The 20,965-nt window shown below is 44.7% G+C and overlaps 1 protein-coding gene across 2 annotated transcripts in view; it reads left to right on the forward strand.

Annotated features, from left to right (window-relative positions):
* Positions 1–20,965, forward strand: part of LOC141201287 (retinol dehydrogenase 16-like) — a 128,961-nt gene that overhangs the window by 75,580 nt on the left and 32,416 nt on the right. For both annotated transcript variants that reach the window (XM_073663364.1, XM_073663363.1), the window contains exon 4: positions 14,030–14,193. In XM_073663364.1, the coding sequence (XP_073519465.1) occupies positions 14,030–14,193 (164 nt within the window). The remainder of the gene's footprint in view (positions 1–14,029; positions 14,194–20,965) is intronic.

Below are 20,965 nucleotides of genomic sequence, written 5' to 3' on the forward strand. Positions count from 1 at the left end.
AGGAACTTATCTAGATGTGTGGTGAGCACCTTGAACCCCCAGGGGCTTCACAGAATTTTATAATGTTGAAGTGTGAAAATAAAAAAACACATTTTTAACACAAAACTGCTACTTTAGCCTCAAATTTTTAATTTTCACAAGGGCAGCCAGAAAAAATGGACCCCAAAATGTGTTGTGCAATTTCTCCTGAGCACGCTGATACCCCATATGTGGTGCAAAGCCACTGTTTGGGCGCACGGCATGGCTTGGAAGGTAAGGAGCGCCATTTGACTTTTGGAATGGAAATTTGACTGGAATGGATAGCGGACGCCATGTTGCATTTGGAGAGCCCCTGAGGTGCCTAAACAGAGGAAACCCACAACAAGTGACCGAATTTTACAATCTACTCCTCTGTATAAATTAATCTAGTGGTGGGAAAATAAGTAGATAGGTAAATGGTCACTAAACCCATAGATGAATTCCCACAGAGGTGTCATTTCTATAATGGGGTCACTTCAGGGGGGATTATGCTGTTCTGGCACTTTTCAGAGTACCAGAGCTAAAGAATCCCCCCTGAAGTGACCCCATTTTGGAAATGAAACCCCTCTGGGAATTCATCTATGGGTTTAGTGACCATTTTAACTCAATGGATGATTTCCAGAAACAAGCACGCAATGGAAGGTTTAGATTCTGGAGAACCCCCCCCCCCCCCCCTGGAAATTAAGTGAGCTCTACTCGAATGTGTCATTCACTAAATGAACCAAATGTTTGAATGACAAATTGGGATACATTTTTACAGTTTAAAAACGTGGTTCTGTGTGGAAGATTTTAAAGCAGTCAGTGACGCATAAGGCTGGCAATGATGGGCATTGTGGGCAATAGTAGCGGGTATCACGCCTCATTCCTCTCTTAGTACATACACGACATCTTTTCTGGGGGTTCCTTCTTGTTTCAGTTGCTGGAATAAGTGCAATAAAATGTCGCTCAGTGAGTCTTTTCACATCCTCAGATTCTAATGGATGAGCGGGGCTAACACTTTGAAAATCTTGAAAAGGATCTGAATTTCCTGCTTTTTTGTACAACACAAAAGAATTGTATGTGGCCACCTGAAACAAATAAATAACCAACTTTTTATACCAGGTATAGGACTTTCTTGATACCTGGTATGGCTGTAGAACCTGGTCTGCAAGGTCCACACCCCCCATGTGTTTGTTGTAGTCAATGACTGACACAGGTTTTTGCTTCGGAGTGGTGGATCCTAGTTCTACAGTGGCCCTTGTGGCATCTGTGTGGATCGAGCTGAGGACAAAAATATCCCTCTTATCCCTATATTTCAGGGCAAGCAGCTCTCCGACTGCCCCTTTTGAAACTTTTGGTTGACCAATGGTTGTGGAAACCCCTGACGGTTTTTACGGATGGTCCCACAAGCCCCGATGTTGTGTTCAACCAGACTTTTAAATAGGGGTATGCTGGTGTAATAATTGTCCACATATAGATTGTAGCCTTTTTGAAAAAATGGACTTATCAGCTCCCAAACAATTTTTCCAGATGTCCCCAGATAAGTAGGGCATCCTGGTGGGTTTAGTTGGCTATCTTTCCCCTCATATATGCGAAAGCGGATGTATATCCGGTTGAACTTTCGCACATTTTAAAGAGCTTTATTCCAAACCTTGCCCTTTTAGATGGGATAAATTGCTTGAGGTGCAGTCTTCCTTTGAATTTTACAAGGGACTTGGCTATAGAAATATTTTGTGTTGGGGTACATAGTACATAGTACATAGTTAGTAAAGCCGAATAAAGACTTGCGTCCATCAAGTTCGACCTGTTAGTTCTGTAATTGCTAAGGTTGATCCAAAGGAGGGCAAAAACCCCAAATGATTTGGCCAATCTTCACCTGAGGAAAAATTCCCTCCCGACTCTGAAACCAGCAGTCAGAATAAATCCCTGTATCAACCTACTATTTTATTTTATTTTTAAGTATATGCTGAAATCTGCCTGGTATCTAGAAATGCATCCAGTCCCCGCTTGAACTGGTGTAGTGAATCCGACATTACCGTCTCCTCACTCAGTGAATTCCATATTCTCACTGCTCTTACCGTAAAGAACCCCTTCCTATGCTGGTGCTGAAACCTTTTCTCTTCCAGTCTTAGTGAATGCCCTCTTGTTACCGTAATATCCCTCCTTTTGAACAAATCCCGGCCAAAGTCTCTATACTGTCCCCTAACATATTTGTACACATTTATTATGTCCCCCCTCAACCTTCTCTTTTCCAGGCTGAATAGTCCTAGTTTTGCCAACCTCTCTGGGTATTGCAGTCCCTCCATTCCCTTTATTAATTTTGTTGCCCTCCTTTGTACCTTTTCAAGCTCATTTATATCCTTTCTATATATTGGGGCCCATAACTGAGCACAGTATTCCAAGTGTGGTCTGACCAGTGCTTTGTACAGTGGAAGAACAATGTTCTCCTCCTTTGCAGCTATACCTCTTCTGATACATCCCATTACCCTGTTTGCCCTTACAGCAGCGGCCTGACTTTGGGCACTCCAATTTAGTTTGCTATCAATCAAGATGCCCAAGTCCTTCTCCATCTCTGAATTCCCCAATGATTTCCCATTCAGTGAGTACTGGTGACTTCCATTTTTCCTTCCCATATGTATGACCTTACATTTCTCCTCGTTAAACCTCATTTGCCATTTAATGCTCCACCTACCTAGCTTATCCAAATCCCTCTGTAGGTCTGCACTGTCCTCTTTTGTATTAATTGTTTTACATAACTTTGTGTCATCTGCAAATATTGATATTTTACTATTTATCCCGTTGACTATGTCGTTAATAAAGATATTAAATAACATTGGGCCTAGTACAGACCCCTGTGGTACCCCACTAGTGACGCTTACCCAATCTGAGTATATTCCATTTATAACCACCCTCTGCCTTCTATCCTTTAGCCAGTTAGCTACCCACTTGCAGACATTTTCCCCCAGCCCCATCATTCTCATTTTGTATACCAACCTATTATGTGGCACGCTATCGAACGCTTTTGAGAAGTCGAGATACACGACATCCACTGGTTCCCCCTGATCTACTCGAGAGCTAACCTCCTCGTAGAAGTCAATCAGGTTTGTTTGGCAGGAGCGATTCCTCATGAATCCATGTTGGTTCGGGGTTAATAGATTATTAGCATCAAGATGCTCCGTAATTGCCTCATTAATAAAGCCTTCAAAAATTTTGCCCACAACGGACGTCAGACTCACCGGCCGATAGTTTCCGGCGTCACTTTTCGCTCCCTTTTTGAATATTGGCACTACATTCGCCTGTCGCCAATCAAGTGGCACAGACCCAGTCTCAACAGAGTCCTTAAATATAAGATATAACGGTCTGTCTATCACATTACTTAGTTCCCTTAGTACCCGTGGGTGTATGCCATCAGGTCCTGGTGATTTGTTTATTTTAATGTTACTGAGGCGTTTCTGTACCCCAGCTTGGGTTAGATTTGTCATACTTAGTGGAGGATTAAGTTTGTCACTTCTCATTTCGCCTGTTAGTTCTTTTTCCTTTGTGAAAGTTGACGAAAAAAATTTATTTAATAGATTAGCTTTATCCTCATCTTTCTCTATGATTTTGCCTTCATCACTTTTTATCGGTCCAATATTATCCGATTTAATCCTTTTACTATTTATATACGTAAAGAACAGTTTGGGATTTGATCTACTTTCCCTAGCAATACGTCTCTCTGTTTCCTCCTTTGCTATTTTTATTTGTTTTTTGCAGGTTCTCGTTTTTTCCTTGTAACACATTAGTGCCTCCTTGCTGTTTTCCTGTTTTAATCTCTTGAATGCCTCTTTTTTGCTATTTAACGCCCCTTTTACGTTCTTATTCAACCATATTGGTTTCCTCTTATTTCTGGCCCTTTTATTCCCATACGGTATATACCTCTCGCACTGAGTATTCAGAATTCTTTTGAAGGTTTCCCATTTACTATTCGTATTCCTTTGATTAAGAACTTTGTCCCAGTCTATAAGTTGAAGGTTTTCTTTCAGCTGATCAAACTTCGCCCTCCTAAAGTTTAATGTTTTAGTTGTTCCCTTATTGATAACCCTACTGAAGGGCATTTTGAAATTGATAATATTATGATCGCTATTACCTAGGTGCCCCCCTATCTGTACCTCAGTTATTCTATCAGGTCTATTAGTCAATATTAAGTCCAACACGGCCTTCCCTCTCGTTGGTTCCTGCACTAGTTGGGAGAGATAATTATCCTTGATATTTGTCAAGAACCTTTTTCCTTTCTGCGATCTACAGGTTTCTGTTTCCCAGTCAATATCCGGGTAGTTGAAGTCCCCCATTACAATCACCTCATTATGTTTTGCTACTTTGTCTATTTGTCCTAATAGCAGTTTCTCATTCTCCTCTGTTATATTGGGTGGCTTATAGCAGACCCCCAGTAATATTTTATTATTATTTTTTGCCCCCTCTATCTCTACCCACATGGACTCGACCCCCTCTTCTCCCTCTCCTATATCTACCCTTAGTCTGGGCTTTACACGTGACCTTACATATAATCAGACTCCTCCGCCCTTCCCCTGTTTCCGGTCCCTTCTAAATAAACTATAATCTAATAAATTTACCGCCCAGTCGTAGCTATCGTCTAGCCAAGTCTCTGTTATACCTACGATGTCATACCTCTCCTCCGATATAAGCGCCTGCAGCTCATCCGCCTTATTGGTCAGGCTTCTTGCGTTGGTCAGCATGCAAGATAAAACTTTGGGGTTATTTAGCATCCTATTCTTCTCTAACGATCTAAATGTACTATCCCCACCCCCCTCTCCACCCTCATTATATTCACTTCTCCCCTTCCCCCTTGCTTGCCTCACATCCCACCTATTTCCTTGGTTCCCCCCCCCGTCTCTAGTTTAAAAACTCCTCCAACCTATTAGCCATCTTCTTCCCCAGCACCGCTGCACCCTCCCCATTGAGGTGCAGCCCGTCCCTACGGTAGAGCCTGTAGCCGACAGCGAAGTCGGCCCAGTTCTCCATGAACCCAAACCCTTCTGCCTTGCACCAACTCTTTAGCCACTTATTCACCTCCCTAACCTCCCGTTGGCGCTCCTGTGTGGCTCGCGGGATTGGTAGTATTTCTGAGAAAACTACCTTGGAGGTCCTTGCCCTAAGCTTCCTACCTAGATCCCTGAAATCATTTTTAAGGACCCTCCATCTACCACTCACTTTGTCATTGGTGCCAATGTGGACCATGACCGCTGGGTCTTCGCCAGCCCCACCCAGTAACCTGTCAACCCGATCCGCGATGTGCCGGACTCAAGCGCCAGGGAGGCAGCACACTGTTCGGCGATCCCGGTCTTTGTGACAGATTGCCCTGTCTGTCCCCCTAATAATAGAGTCACCCACTACCAGGACCTGTCTAGCCTGCCCTACACTTCCCCCCTCCCCCTCATTACTGGAGCATACACTCCCCCGGCGGTCAGAGGATCTGTCGTGCTCCAATAATGCCGGTTCTGAACCAGCCTTCCTATACTTCTTCCCTCTATCCCTTCTAACTGTTACCCAGCTCCCTGCCTGTTCAGCCTGCGCTTCCCCACTAAGCTCCACCCCCAGTGTTGACCCATTGAGTGTCTGCTCGGTGAGCAGCAAACTCCGTTCCATGTTGTCGATGCTCCTCAGTACCGCTATCTGAGCACTTAGATCCAGGATTTGGGCTTCCAAGTGCACGATATGCTCACATCTCTCGCAGCAGTATGGATCCCTGAGCGGTAGCTCAGGGAATGCATACATTGCGCAAGATGTACACTGCACGGCTCCGGCCAACATGGACGTCATTCTAAATATGGGGATACAGTCAGTATATATGTAAAAGTACAAAACACAATTATTTATATATAGGTGTATGGATGGGGATCAATTAGGGATGTGCAAGTGTATCGATTAGATATCGGCGCGGGATCAGTTAAGTATGGACGGGGGATCAATTAAGTATCAATTAAGTATGGACGGGGAATCAGCTGAGTGGGTCAGGTGGATTAATTAAGTATGGACGGTGTGTCAATTAACTATGGACTGGGATCAATAAGTATGAACTGGGGAATTAATTAATTGTGGACTAGGGAATCAATCAATTAATTATGGACAGGGGGTTTAATTAAATAGGATGGGGGGTAAAGCAAATAAATAGGTATGGACGGTGGGTCAATTAACTAAGGACTGGGGATCAATAAGTATCAATAATATCAATAAATATGGACTGGGGAAATAATTAATTGTGGTCTGGGGAATCAATCAATTAATTATGGACAGGGGTTAATTAAATATGGTGGGGGATAAGGCAAATAGATAGGGACTGGGGATGAGTAAAAGTGGACAAGGGGAATCTATTAAATAGGACAAGGGGGATCACTCAATTATGGGCTGGGGGGGTCAATCATTTAAATGTGGTCAGGGGGATCACTTTAATATGGACGGGGGGTGGTCGGGGATCAATTAAATGAGGACGGGGGGTCAATTTAATGTGGTCAGAGGGATCAGTTAAATATGGACGGGGGTGTTCAGGGGAATCAATTTAAATATGGACGGGGGTGATCAATTAAATATGGACGGGGGGGTAATCAATTAAATATGGACTAGGGAATACAATACAATTACAATACAGATACAAATACAATACAGTACAGTACACACTTGGGTTCAGTAGGGCCGCTTATCGCGGCCTCCTGCCCCTCACTCACCTCCTCTAGGGACGCTGCACGCTATCACAGCGCGCTTGTCCCTCCGGTCGCCTCTTACCGGTCCTCCTGATCACCTCCTGGTCACCACCACCTGGCACCCTCCGCTGGCCGGCACTGCACGCTGCCACAGCGCTCTCTTGCGCTCGTCCCTCCGGTCGCCTCCTACTGGTCCTCCCGGTCCGCTCGGTCACCTCCGCCTGGCTCTCCTCCCTTCCCAGGAGCTCTCTCCACACACAGCACAACTCTTGCAGCACACGGCAGGCTCCGCCTCCACCACTTCCTGTCAGGCCTCCTCAGGTGTAGAGGCTTAAGAATTTTTCTGACAAATTTTCAATGATGGGTCTAATTTTATATAACCTGTCATGTTCTGGGGCATTTCTGGGCAGGCATTGACTATTGTCGTTAAAATGCCAAAACCGCATGAGCATTTCATAACGGGTCCTAGGCAGAATGACTGAAAACATAGGGGTGGCTTGAACAGGGTGGTTGGACCAGTAGGATCGAATGCTCGGTTTTTTAACAAGCCCCATGGCAAATGTAAGTCCTAAAATTTTTTTTATTTCCGGGACATTAGTTGGTGTCCATAAATTTGCCCTAGCATAGTAAGATCGGGGATTCTGGCTTATGAATTGGGACGCGTATAAATTTGTTTGCACGACAATATGCTCTAGCAAGCTGTCTGTAAAAAACAAATTAAAAAAATGAATTGGTCCAAAATCTTCCACCTCCACATTTATACCAGGAATGGCGTTGAAATCAGGGCTGAATGGAGCAGCCGAATCTGAAGCCTCCCATCTGGGAAATGCTAGATCATGTGGCAACGCCCCTTGTACACTGGCGTGCGCCAATTCACTAGTAGCAGGGACAGCGCTTGTACTGGGCAGTGTTCCCTGATTTGGAGACGTTTCTCCAGTACCGCTATTTACCCCTATTGCTGTACTGGTCCTTGGGCTTGAGGATGGAACAGAATCACTGCTCATTTCTGGGCTCTCAGTGTCGCCGCTACTAAAGCCCTCAAAATCCATATCTCCATCTGAGATTGCGCTGTCATCAGTGTCAGAACACAGCAGGGCATACACCTCCTCTGCGGTATAAGTCTGACGGGCCATTTTATTTTTATATTTTTTGACTGGACTGAACGGACCGGACTGAAAGGACGGGACCGGACTGGACTGACCGGACTGATCTGACAGGACTGACTGACTGATGTGACAGGACTGACTGACTGATCTGACAGGACTGACTTACTGACAGATCTGGCAGGACTGACTGACTGACAGATCTGACTGACTGACAGATCTGACAGGACTGACTGACTGACAGATCTGACAGGACTGACAGATCTGACAGGACTGACTGACTGACAGATCTGACTGACTGACAGATCTGACAGGACTGACTGACTGACAGATCTGACAGGACTGACTGACTGACAGATCTGACAGGACTGACTGACTGACAGATCTGACAGGACTGACTGACTGACAGATCTGACAGGACTGACTGACTGACAGATCTGACAGGACTGACTGACAGATCTGACAGGACTGACTGACTGACAGATCTGAGAGGACTGACTGACTGACAGATCTGAGAGGACTGACTGACTGACAGATCTGACAGGACTGACTGACTGACAGATCTGACAGGACTGACTGACTGACAGATCTGACAGGACTGACTGACAGATCTGACAGGACTGACTGACAGATCTGACAGGACTGACTGACTGACAGATCTGACAGGACTGACTAACTGACAGATCTGACAGGACTGACAGATCTGACTGGACTGATCTGACAGGACTGACTGATCTGACAGACTCACTAACCCTAACTCTTACTTTCTTTTTTATGTTTTTTTTTTTTTACTTTCACAGTGGCAAGGCTGACAGCTCTTGTCACACTGTTTCTCCTCTGCTCTCTCACTGAAATCGGAGGAGAAACTGCATTTATCAGGCAGATCGCCCGGGAAAGTTTGTTGCTAAAACAAACTTCCCTGGTGATCTCTCTGATTGGCTGGTGTGACGCTGACATCATCGAGACCTGAGCCAATCAGGTCTCGATGATGTCAGACGTCACAGCACCGGGATCCCCGCCGCTGACAGGTATGTGGGGGGTCCCGATCGCCGACCACCGGCTGTCCCTATCTTTTAAATGCCGCGATCGCTATGGATCGCGGCATCTAGAAGATAGGAACAGGTTAACATCATGGGGACCTGATCCAATCAGGTCCCCATGATGCCACATGTCAGAGCTATCGCTCTGAACCGGTACCGCAGCGCTAGCAGGACCCTGGGGGTCCTGAGTGCTGCGGGACCACCCACCGTTTTTAAACGTCGGCGCTGCACAGAGCCCAGGCAGCGCCGACGTTTATGTACAGTGGGCGGTCCTGAACCGATTAAACAAAACAATTCCGATGTAGTTGAAGTTCAGACTTTCAGCTTTCGTTTGAGGGTATCCACATTAAAATTGGATGAAGGGTTTAGGAGTTTCAGCTCCTTAGCATGTTCCACCCTGTTTTTAAAGGGACCAAAAGTAATTGGACAATTGACTCCAAGGCTATTTCATGGACAGGTGTGGGCAATCCCTTCGTTATTTCATTCTCAATTAAGCAGACTGCAATGCATATAGTGCAAGAGGGTCCATAGTACTTTCCTGCTGCTGCTCTTGTTGTTACAGATATTTGTAGACATTGCCCCATATATCAGGGGCCAGGGCCAATTTTTTTATCTTAATTCTGATTATTTGCTTAAAAAGAAATCCAGAGTACACATTTTTTTCTGCTCTATTTGCTGTTAGTGTGACGCTCGCAGCCCTGCCCTGGAAAGATGGGGGGTTAACTCGGGGCCGGGTCCTATGGAAGGTGGGATGCAGCCGTGGCCTGGACCCGTCCCGTGCCCAGGACCGTCACATTAAAAAGGATGTAAGGGCTATCAGGGTTGAGTGGTTGCTATCGACTACGCCACCTGTGGTACCTGGTGATGACCACCAGCGCTGCAGCAGTCCTCTGAGGCGGGATGTGGCAGCCGTCGTTGATACTACTCACCACAGGCGGAGCAGGGCCTCAGGGCAGAAGAAAATGATGGAGGGAGTCGTAGTGTAGGATATCTGGTGCTGCGTGGTGTGGTGCAGAAATAACGAGTCCGGAGGCCATAGGGGTTGACTTCCAGGGTTGTTTACTCACGGTGGAGAGTGCAGCTGCAAGGCTTCTCCCTGCTCCTCACGGAGTTCTGCGGTCACCAGGGACGGGGTCTGACAACCTCCGAGTAATTACAGTGCTTAATCAGGACCCCGCACAAGAGTGTTCCTAGACTTCAGACCGAGTCCTTTCCTGTCTGTTTGTGTGTGTAGATAGGCCGGGTCTCCCTTTGTACTAGCTCAGAAACAGGGTACGGGTGGCTGCTCCGCTCCGTCCGTTACCCGGTGGGATCCTCAGGGCCTGCCGGGCTTCCCTGACTAGGACGTGGAGTAGCAAAGTCAGGTGTCGGGGGCCGGTACCCCTTTTGCAGCCGGAATCCCTCTGAATAGATCAGAATAGCGAGGACAGGTGGCTTATACCGCTCCGTCTGCATCCTCCTGGGATCCTTTTGCGGTGGAGCTACACTCCTAAGCTCCGGGCCTTCTTGGTCAAGGTCCTTGACCAGGTTGAGACATATGTTAACTCGAACCTGCCCCTTGACCCAAGGCCAGGGTACGAGGGCCATGTCTCCATCCGCTGCAGATTCACCCAGAAGCCACGGTCAGGGATGGAGATCACAATCAAAGAACCAAGAGCCAAGATGACTTTGTATTAAATATGAAATATTAAGTGTAAACTAAATGTGAGTCCTCCACCCTCACCCACTACTTGGTTCCCCCTATTTCTTGGTTCCCCAGTCTCTCAATTCCCAGTAGGGGCAGCACACTAGTGCCTACTAGCCCCCTCTGGTGGGAGAAGTGTGGTGTTGGATGTGGAGGTGAGGTCCTGATCATTGCACCGTTCTTACCTCGAAGGAGGGATACTACACCCCATTAGAGAGGTGCAGCGTCCCTGTGGCGGTCGAACCCTCAGGGGCGCCACATTAGCACTGCAGAATACAGCCAGATATTTTCCATATTACAGCGATAAAAATCCAGACATTTTGAACTGACAGCGGAATATAATATCTTACATTTTCATTTTGTTGCAGTGTCAGTCAAGCTATTCACACTAAGTCTCTGAGAAGATTAGTATTACTAAACTACAGGCCTGCTATTTAAAACCGTGGTTCTCTGCCAGACGTATCTCACATATAACTGTGTTCCAAAATCAGCCATTTCTGCCTTCCTTTTCATTGCAATGTGACGGTCAAGCTATTCACACTAGGTCTCTGTGAAGTTGTGAAGAATAGTATTAGTAAATTACAGGCTTGTTCTCTGTCAGGCGTATCACATATATAACTGTGTTCCAAAATCAGCCATTTCTGCATTCCATTTCGTTTCAGTGTGTCAGTCAAGCTATTCACACTAGGTCTCTGTGAAGAATAGTATTAGTAAATTACAGGCCTGCTATTTAAAACCGTGGTTCTCAGTCAGACATATCACATATATCTGTGTTCCAAAATCAACGTGGAAAATATTGTCCTCCATTTAAAATGGGCAAGATGCGTGGCAAGGGACGGGGAAGTGGACGTGATGGTGATGGTGCATGTAGAGGCCGAGGACGTGGCCGTGGGCAAGCTGAAATTGTGCCACAACAAACACCCACATCTTGTCGCTCGACCTTCCTGTCCCAATTACTAGGGGACCGCAGAACACCACTATTGAGCACAGCGCAGTATCAAAAGGTTATTGGTTGGATAGCAGATAATGCTTCCAGTCACTTTGCCACCACCACCACCCTGTCTTCCACACGGTCAAGTCTCAGTAGCCGTGAGTCTGGACCGCATATTCCTCACCCTGATTCTCCTTCCTCCCACAATGCCGAGTGCCCGGAGACAACTGATCCCACACTTGGACACTCAGAAGAGTTGTTCACTTTTCCATTTGTAGATTCGCGCCTCTCACATGGCCAGCTTCAAGCATGTCAAGAGGAGAACGTGTGTAGCGATGTCCAAATATTTGAGCAGCCTTGGTCACATGAAGGCAATGGTGGGAAAGTGCAATTACTGTTGCAAGAGGTGGATGATGATGATGATGAGACACAATTGCCAGAAAGTCAGGAGGAGGACCAGGGAGCGGAAGTGGAAGACGAGGTGGTGGATGGTATAGTAAATTTTAAGTGAAAGTTATTACTGGTTGGTAACACTTCTAGACCAACGCTACAAGAAGAACTTTCTGTCTCTTATTCCCTTGCTGAACAGGCCTAATAAAATGGGACAGTACCATAATGCCCTTCTTACGGAATTATTAAAAAAATTCCCATCTTAAAACGCTGGCGGCAGAGGTCACAGTTAGTTGGACAACCAAGGAGTACAGTCGAGAGAGACACAAATGCAATCCAGCAGAGGCTGGGGAACACTGTCATCACACAGGCCCTAAGGCGTGGGGTACTCTCACAAGGAGGGAAAAGTTTCGGAAGATGGTGAGGGAGTACCTTGCCAACCATACTAACGTCCTCCGTTATTCTTCTGTTCCTTATAATTATTGGGTATCCAAGCTGGATACATGGCATGAACTGGCTCTCTACGACTTGGAGGTCCTGGCCTGCCCTGCCACTAGCATTTTGTCAGAGCGGGCTTTTAGTGCCGCTGGTGGAATTGTAACCGATAGGCGCATCCGCCTGTCAACTAAAAATGCTGACAGGCTGACTCTTGTAAGAATGAACAAGGACTGGATTGGGCCAGACTTCTCAACACCACCGAATGATAGCAGCGTAGCATAAGCTCAAATACAGTGTCTTTTTTTGGGAGGGCTAACTCTATTCGCATGCACCTCTGTCTTCACACCCAGACATGGGTATAAGCTTCCTGATTTGGTCTATTTGCCAGATGTATATCCAGCTAATGTAAGATAGCGCGTTTCAATAGCAACACACTATAGAACTTAAAGAATAGAATAAAGGTCCGTTAGTTTTTATCCCTTTACTCTAGCGCTTCTTTTGCTGTGGTGTTTTTCCCATTGCCTTGTTTCATTCCCTTCTGAGGGTACGCATCAGGAGCAGCTTCGGGTTAGCTTTAACCTCCGTGGTGTTAGGACCTTCGACGTGTCATCATCGGTGACGCCTCGCAGTGGTCACGTGACATGGACCAGGAAGAGCAGCGAGATACCACGCCGGTCTCCGGATACTCACGCTCTTCACCGGGGTTGTGCAGGGTTGCACAACCTCACCAGGTGAGCAACCTCTTGGCCCCTCCATTTCAATCTTAACTGGTACATCAGGTTCTGCTCAACAGCCCTCCTTGTCTTTTCTTTAATTACATAGACTTACATTGGGCTTGTTACTCGGACCGAGCACTCGAGCATTCCAATTTGCTCGACTCGAAAAACGAGTACGCGAGCATATTAGTGCTCGCTCATCACTAATCATTATGAATGGCAAGCTGATGTGTTATCTGTGTCTGATCTGTGCAACAGTGAGTGACTCACCGGTGGTGAACTGTGCTAGGATTTGGTTAGTTTTCTTCTGTTAGGACACTGTAGCAGTGTGGCCCGATTAGTGGAAAGCCAGATAGGGGATTAGCCTAGAGTAGTTTTGTAAAACCTAATGTGTACTGTTGTATTGATCTTTCATTGCCATAGCTGAAGCCTAGTTCTCCAGCTATTTCTTCCTGTATTCATGTTATTGATATTGTCATTGTAAATACTGTTATTCTGACTTCCCGGTATATAATCCCTTTGTTCATAATAAAGCCGGAGTTTTGTTTCAACCTTCTCGTCTACTGTGCCATACTTGAAACCTGCCTTGCGGTGCTCTTTGAACACCGCTACACAATGGCTGTGTCTTACCATACAGGAACATGGTCTGATCATACCACAGCTCCTGGGCAGGTGGGGAATGCAAAAGAGTATATAGATTTTACAGCTTGGGATCACAAATTATTCTTTTTATGAGGTAAAACATTTCACTGCCTATTTTTAAGCAATATTTTACCTCAAAGAAATAATTATTTGCGATGCCATGCTGTCCTGTCTGTATACTCTTTTGCCCCTCTCCTGCCCAGGAGATGTGGTATGATCAGACCATGTCCCTGTATGGTCAGACGCGGCCATTACACAGTACACAGCAGGGGTACATTTATAAGATTATCTCAGCACAAGAACATTTTTTTTAAACAGATGACATCCAGTTGGAAAACACCTTTAAACATGGAATAATCTTTCCTGACACTATATATTCTTTACATTTTACAGACGTGAAATCGTCAGATTTGGTGTAAAAGTCAGTATCCTAGAGCCTGGTTACTTCAAAACATTAGTAAGTGATCCAGAAATACTTATGGGAAAATTTCGTTCCCTTTGGGAGAATGCTCCGGAGGAAGTCCGTAGTGCCTATGGCCAGCAATTCTTTGAAAAATGTAAGTACAAATTTAAAAAAACACCATACCTAGAAATTATGATAGTAAACTATATACAATTGATCACAGTTTCAGGATATTCTGCATGTGCAAGAAAGAAAGTCATTAAAATAAGGGTGGACACATTAAAAAAATCAGCAGACTCAATATGTTTTGATCTAATGTACAGTAAAAGTATCAAATCTAACATGTGGTGACCTCCCTACTTTCTCCTGGTGGTAATGTGAGGAAAACGTAGGTTCTTTCATGCTGGGCAACTACTTATTTATCCTCCATATTGAAATGAACATGCATGCTTAACAAGCTGAGTGGTCAGTTTGATTTGCTAAACAGATCCCTTTTCACTACGTGTGGATAGATTTTTTTAAAACCCCATTCACATTTACGGTACTGTAAATTGACTCCACGCTTGAATGTGACCTGAATGTACTACTATGTGAGCAAAAGTATTAGCACCCAGCTCTGAGGCCTCATCCATACATCTGTGAGTCACATACAGTACAGACCAAAAGTTTGGACACACCTTCTCATTTAAAGATTTTTCTATATTTTCATGACTTTGAAAATTGTACATTTACACTGAAGGCATCAAAACTATGAATTAACACATGTGGAATTATATACTTTACAAAAAAGTGTGAAACAACTGAAAATATGTCTTATCTTCTAGGTTCTTCAAAGTAGCCAGCTTTTGCTTTGATGACTGCTTTGCACACTCTTGGCATTCTCTTGATGAGCTTCAAGAGGTAGTATTGAAAAGTGGGAGACTGTAAAAACATCAGCAATGCGGCCACGAAGTGTCAGACTGTGTAAAGTTAAAGGGGTATTCCCATCTCCAAGATCCTATCCCAATATGTAGTAGGTGTAATAATAATATTAGCAAATACCTACAATTAGAAATGTAGTATAATTTTTCTGATTCGCTATGTCTGTTTCCTCATGTGCAGGCATTGCAGGACCTTAGGTATCCATGGTTATGTCCACTGATATACACTCCCTGACAGAAGTTATGTCGCTTATCCATGTTATGTAAATAAAAGCTTATAACCTGACGGTAAATTCATCCATTGTTTTTATAAATTACTCTTTTGAAAGCTGAAACCCTCTCAAATTTGGTTTAGGTAAAGAAAATAAATTGGCATCAATGCTGAAATATTGATCATTTAATGAACACAGAATGGTCAGATTTTGGCAAGACAAAAGTTTTGTCGCCTGGTCATATAATGCACCCAATCCTAATTTACATCCTCACCAGTGCTCAGTAAATGATCGGTTAATTAGTGGGTGTGTATAAAAAGAAACCCAGCACCCCAGACCTTCACTTGAACTGCAACTTGAGCTCTGACAACATGCCACAAATCCACCCTGCGACCAAAGCCTTGATTATCAAGAGGCTGAAGACTAGATCCACTAGAGAGGTGGCTGGCACCTTTAATGTGTCTCAGCGTCAAGTACAAAGAATTAAAAAAAGATTTGAAGTGACTGGAGATGTGTTTGACAAGCCCAGGTCCGGCAGACCCTGCAAGACAACTGCTCAGGAGGAACGTTTGTTGGTTAGAAAATCCAAAGCAAGCCCCTCTTCCACTGCAGCAGAGCTCCAACAGGCCTGGTGACCTCAAGTCCCTGTGTCAACTAGAACAGTTTGTAGGATTCTGTCTCGAAATGGCCTCCATGGTCGAATCAGTGCCCAGAAGCCAGCACTAAACAAAAGGCAAATAAAAAACCATGTGGCATTTGCAAAAGTCCCACAGCCTGCTAAACAGATGGACGCTCGAATAGTGTCAGAAGGTGGATTTCTCTGATGAATCTACTGGAGCCCATATGGATCCAAAATACACCCAGAAAACAGTTAAATTTGGTGGTGGAAAGATCATGTTCTGGGGTTACATTCAGTATGGGGGTGTGCAAAACATTTGCAAGGTGGAAGGCAATATCAATAGCCTAAAATATCAAGAAGTATTAGCTACCTCTTACATTCCAATGCGTAAAAGGGGTCAAATTCTGCAGCAGGATGGTGCTCCATCTCATACATCCATCTCTACAACAAAGTTCCTCCAGGTAAAAAAAGATCAAGGTGCTCAAGGACTGGCCAGCCCAGTCACCAGACATGAACATCATTGAGCATGTTTGGGGTAGGATGAAAGAGGAAGCTTGGAAGACAAAACCAAAGAATCTAGATGAACTCTGGGAGGCATGTAAGACTGCATTCTTTGCTATTCCTGATGACTTCATTAATAAATTGTATAAATCATTGTTGAACCGCATGGATGCAGTCCTTCAAGCTCATGGAAGTCACAAAATATTAAATATGACTCTAATAGCACCACAACTTTATTCACCAATGTTATGCAACATATATTTGTATTTTAAGATAATTATTTGTTTAAATATCACATTACTTTCTGTGGGCGACAAAAGTTTTGTCTTGCCAAAATCTGACCATTCCGTGTTCATTAAATGATCAATATTTCAGCATTGATGGCAATTTATTTTCTTAACCTAAACAAAATTTGGGAGGGTTTCAGCTTTCAAAAGAGTAATTTATAAAACCAATGGAAAAATTTAACGTTAGGTTATAAGCTTTTATTTACATAACATGGATAAGCGACATAACTTCTGTCAGGGAGTGTAGTGACAAGTAGTTAGCTAGTTGCTAGTGGTAGTAACCATGGATACCTAAGGTCCTGCACTGCCTACATATCGGGTAAGTGACATAGTGAATCAGAACAACTATACTACATTTCTAATTGGAGGTATTTGCTAATATTATTATTATTACATCTACTACATATTGGAATAGGATCTTGAAGATGGGAATACCCCTTTAAGAGCGGGGTCTCCGATGCGCATAATGCGTAAAAGTTGCTAATACTATGCTGACTCAATTGCAGAGCTCCAAACTTCCTATAGCACTAACATCAGTGCAAAATCTGTATGCCAGGAGCTTCATGGCATGGATTCCATGGCCTAGCAGCTGCATACAGGCCTAACATCACTAAGCATAATGCCATACACTACCAAGCATAATGCCGAATATCAGATGGAGTGGTGTAAAGCACACCACCTCACTCTGGATCAGGGGAAATGTCTTTTGTGGAGTGATGAATCATGCTTCTCTATCTAGCAGCCTGATGGATTAGTCTGGCTTTGGCAAATGCCAGGAGAATGTTACAAACCTGACTGCTTTTTGCTAACTATAAAGTTTGGTGAAGGAGTTATAATGCTTTGAGGTTTCTTTTCTGGGATTGGTCAAGGCTCTTAAAGGTGTATTGCCATCTCCAAGATCCTATCCCAATATGTAGTAGGTGTAATAATGATAATATTAGCAAATACCTCAAATTAGAAATGTAGTATAGTTTTTCTAATTCATTATGTCTGTTTCCTCATGTGCAGGGCATTGCAGGACCGTAGGCATTCATGGTTGTGACCACTGCTGTAGTGACAGTTAGCTAGTTGCTAGTGGTCATAACCATGGATACCTAAGGTCCTGCGATGCCTGCACATGAGGAAAGAGACACAGCGAATCAGAAAAACTATACTACATTTCTAAATGGAGGTATTTACTAATATTAATATTATTACACCTACTATATATTAGGATAGGATCTTGGAGATGGGAATACCTCTTTAACTTAAAGTGGAGAGAAATCTTAATGCTTCAGCATTCCAAGACATTTTGAACAATTATGTGCATCCAACTTTCTGGGAACAGTCTGGGTCTTTTTCTGTTTCCGCATTACTGTACTACAATGCACAAAGCAAGGTCCATGAAAGCATTGTTGACTGAGACTGGTGTGAAAGAATAGAGTCTGACCTCAACCCCGAAACACCTAATGACTTAGAATACAGATTACAAGCCAACAGGGGTACAACTACAATAAATGCTGGGGTTGCAATCGCACCTGGGCCCTGAAGCCTAAGGGGCCCAATAAGTTCCTTTGATCTTTACAAAAAGACCAATACTATTAAAAACTTGCAATAATTGGAGACCCCGTTGGAAGTTTTGCATTGGGGTCCATGAGCTTCAAGTTACGCCACTGCAAGCAAGGACATTAAATATTAGTCTCTGACCTCACACATGCTTTTCTGTATGAATTCTACAAATACACTTCAAAATCTTATAGAAAGCTATTCCAGAAGAGTGAACATGCTTTTTTGCTAGGGGAGCACTTCAAAATTAATGGCTATGAATTTAGAATAGAATGTAACAAAACCTCCTGGAGGTGTAATGTGCTGGTTGCCAATACTTTTGTCCATTTAGTGTATATTCACATGTGGCAAATTGGTTGCAAAAATTAGGACTATAGTTTTTTTTCCATAAATCATCTCACTTTCAACAAGTAAAGAAAAATACTTTTCTTACAAATGGAACAAAGATTTCAACTTTTTGTCTGTGATATTGTGAGAAGCAGATGTGTGGACATTGCTGCGGTATCAACCTCCGGCCACAAGAGGTCTCTGTTGCCTCTAAAAATGACTGTATGGTGAACTTGATGGTGTGTGAGTCTGCGAAAACAAGTAGTGAAGAGAGGAAGGACAGTGTGGTGCTGCATCCTAAGAGCTCGGTGTGTGCAGCGTGCTGGGAGCGTAACAGACTTTTGAGTGAAGGTGAAGCCTTGAATGTGACTCTGGCCAAATAAAAAGAATAACTTTGGGGGGATGGTTTGATGCAGAGGTGGATTCCCCAAAGGGCATCTGAGTGACGTGAAGGGCCTTCTGCTAGTCTGCCAGACTGAAAACTGCCCTCCTGTGACAAGGTCAGGACCCTCTCCTCAGTCTCCCAGCTAAATGTCCAATCAGACGATCAGACAGCTTCTTCAGAGAACAGTTAACGGCCGGTAAGTCCTGAGCTCAGGCATCACCACAGGGATCCCGGTGAATGCATGCATGCAAATAGCAGGAAGAGTTTGGCGCCAAACACAGGTTCTCAGCTAAAGACATTAGTTTTAGGCAGGTTTGGGTGAACTTTAGCTAGAGACTCTCTCCAGTGGTGAACTTGTGCATAGATAGAATAACAGTATTGTAAACGTAGAATCAGAATGTTGTTAAGTTTGTGAACTTTTGCACTGCAACCACTGCAGGGGTCGCCTAGTGCACCCATCTGATTACGTCATTTCTCTGGGTAACACTCGGTTACCGCACTACGCGGAACCACTGGTTAAGCAAATTATAGTTAATCTTGTAGTGCATCCTGATCCTGTCAGTTGTGCAGCGCAGGGGTCCCAGCTGTCAGAGCTGCGTGTGTGTGAAGTTTGTGTTCTTTTCTTGCATTGCCAAGGCAACCCTATTTTTGTTCTCAGTAAAAAGTGGTTCCCTAACAAAGTGTCTGCTAGTATCCTTTGTCCACGGTCCTCGGTATTCTGAGACAGACCTCCCCGGTACACCGTCTACAACTTGGCGTAGTCGGCAGGATACAGCAATTGCCTTGGACGGGGACATGGAGGGAGACAACCCCTCATTAGCGGTGGTCCCGGCCCAAGTACTGAACCCGCCTCCCCCCACCTCAGCTTCAGCCGGATACCTTCTGGCTGGGGCGCTATTATTGCATTTGCCAAAATATGATGGTAAAAACATGTTGTTGCAAAATTGGATAGAATGGATGCAGAGTATGATTAAAATGTGCAATCTGATCCCGGTGTTGCGAGCAGAGATGGCATTGAATGCACCAGAGGGTGATGCCAGGCGGACAGTAATGGTACTGCCCTAGTCCGAAAGGGACACCTTAGACAAAATACTCGTGCTGCTGGATGGAACCCATGGGGGTAGTGCCAAAGTGACTCAACTATGAAGTTTCTTTTTCAACTGGCCACAGCGGGAAGGCGAGACTCTAATGCAATACTCCAATGCCTTGCAAGAAACATTGAATGAAGTACATCGGTGGGATCCCAAGGCTATGGGAGCTTTCCAGGAGGTGGATAGGCTGTTTCGGGATCAGTTCATTGCTGGGGTAGCCAAAAAATTCCTGCGGGACAAATTGCAAGAAATGACCCGGATGATGGCTGATCTGACATTTTACAATGTTTACCTTGCTGCAATAGAGAGGGAAGAGCAGTCCATGCCTGTGGTCAAGAAAGCAGTGAGTAGCGCTCAAGTGATGGACATCCGGACGAGGTCTGAAGATGCGAAGACTCTGAAGAATGTGGTCCAGGCTCTGTGGGCAGAAATAAAAGATCTATGACTCGAAGTGTCCCAGATGCAAATGAGTTTGGTCCAACCTCTGAAGACAGCTCCAGGTCCCAGAGATCCTCCATCTGTCCCGACTTGGGTGCAGAGGCCAAATGGAGGAAAAACGTCTGGTGCACAGAGACTCAGGAGGCCTTTCTGCAGAAATTGTCAGCGTTTTGGCCACCTTACCTGGGATTGAGATGATAGTACTGACCTCTAGATGACGGCACCAACTTTAAACTACCAACCGCTGCAGTAGCTGGGCACCCTGCAGCAGTCCCCGATTTGCAAAGCCCACAACGTGGAGAACACGATTTGTATTCATGCAGTTCGATGCTAGAGGCTGATTTTGAAGGACAGAAGGTGAGGTATTTGGTGGATACCAGGTCTGAATGCACCATTATGCCTCTAGAGATCTTCGAGAGCTTCTTCGGCCATATGATGGAACCAGAAGACTGGAGCGTTTTTCGTCTTACAGTAGCAAACAATGGCCAGCTGCTAGGGAATCGTGTGGATGAGAGTGAAGATATCTGAAAGGAGTGGTCCTGGTGAATCATCCCCCTACGAGAGGAATGGACGTACCCTTAGGGGATGAATGTATGAACGT

This window comes from Phyllobates terribilis, unplaced genomic scaffold, assembly GCF_046119375.1.
Source record: "Phyllobates terribilis strain yellow unplaced genomic scaffold, ASM4611937v1 Scaffold_2__4_contigs__length_985480577, whole genome shotgun sequence".
NCBI classification, from domain to species: Eukaryota; Metazoa; Chordata; class Amphibia; order Anura; family Dendrobatidae; genus Phyllobates; species Phyllobates terribilis.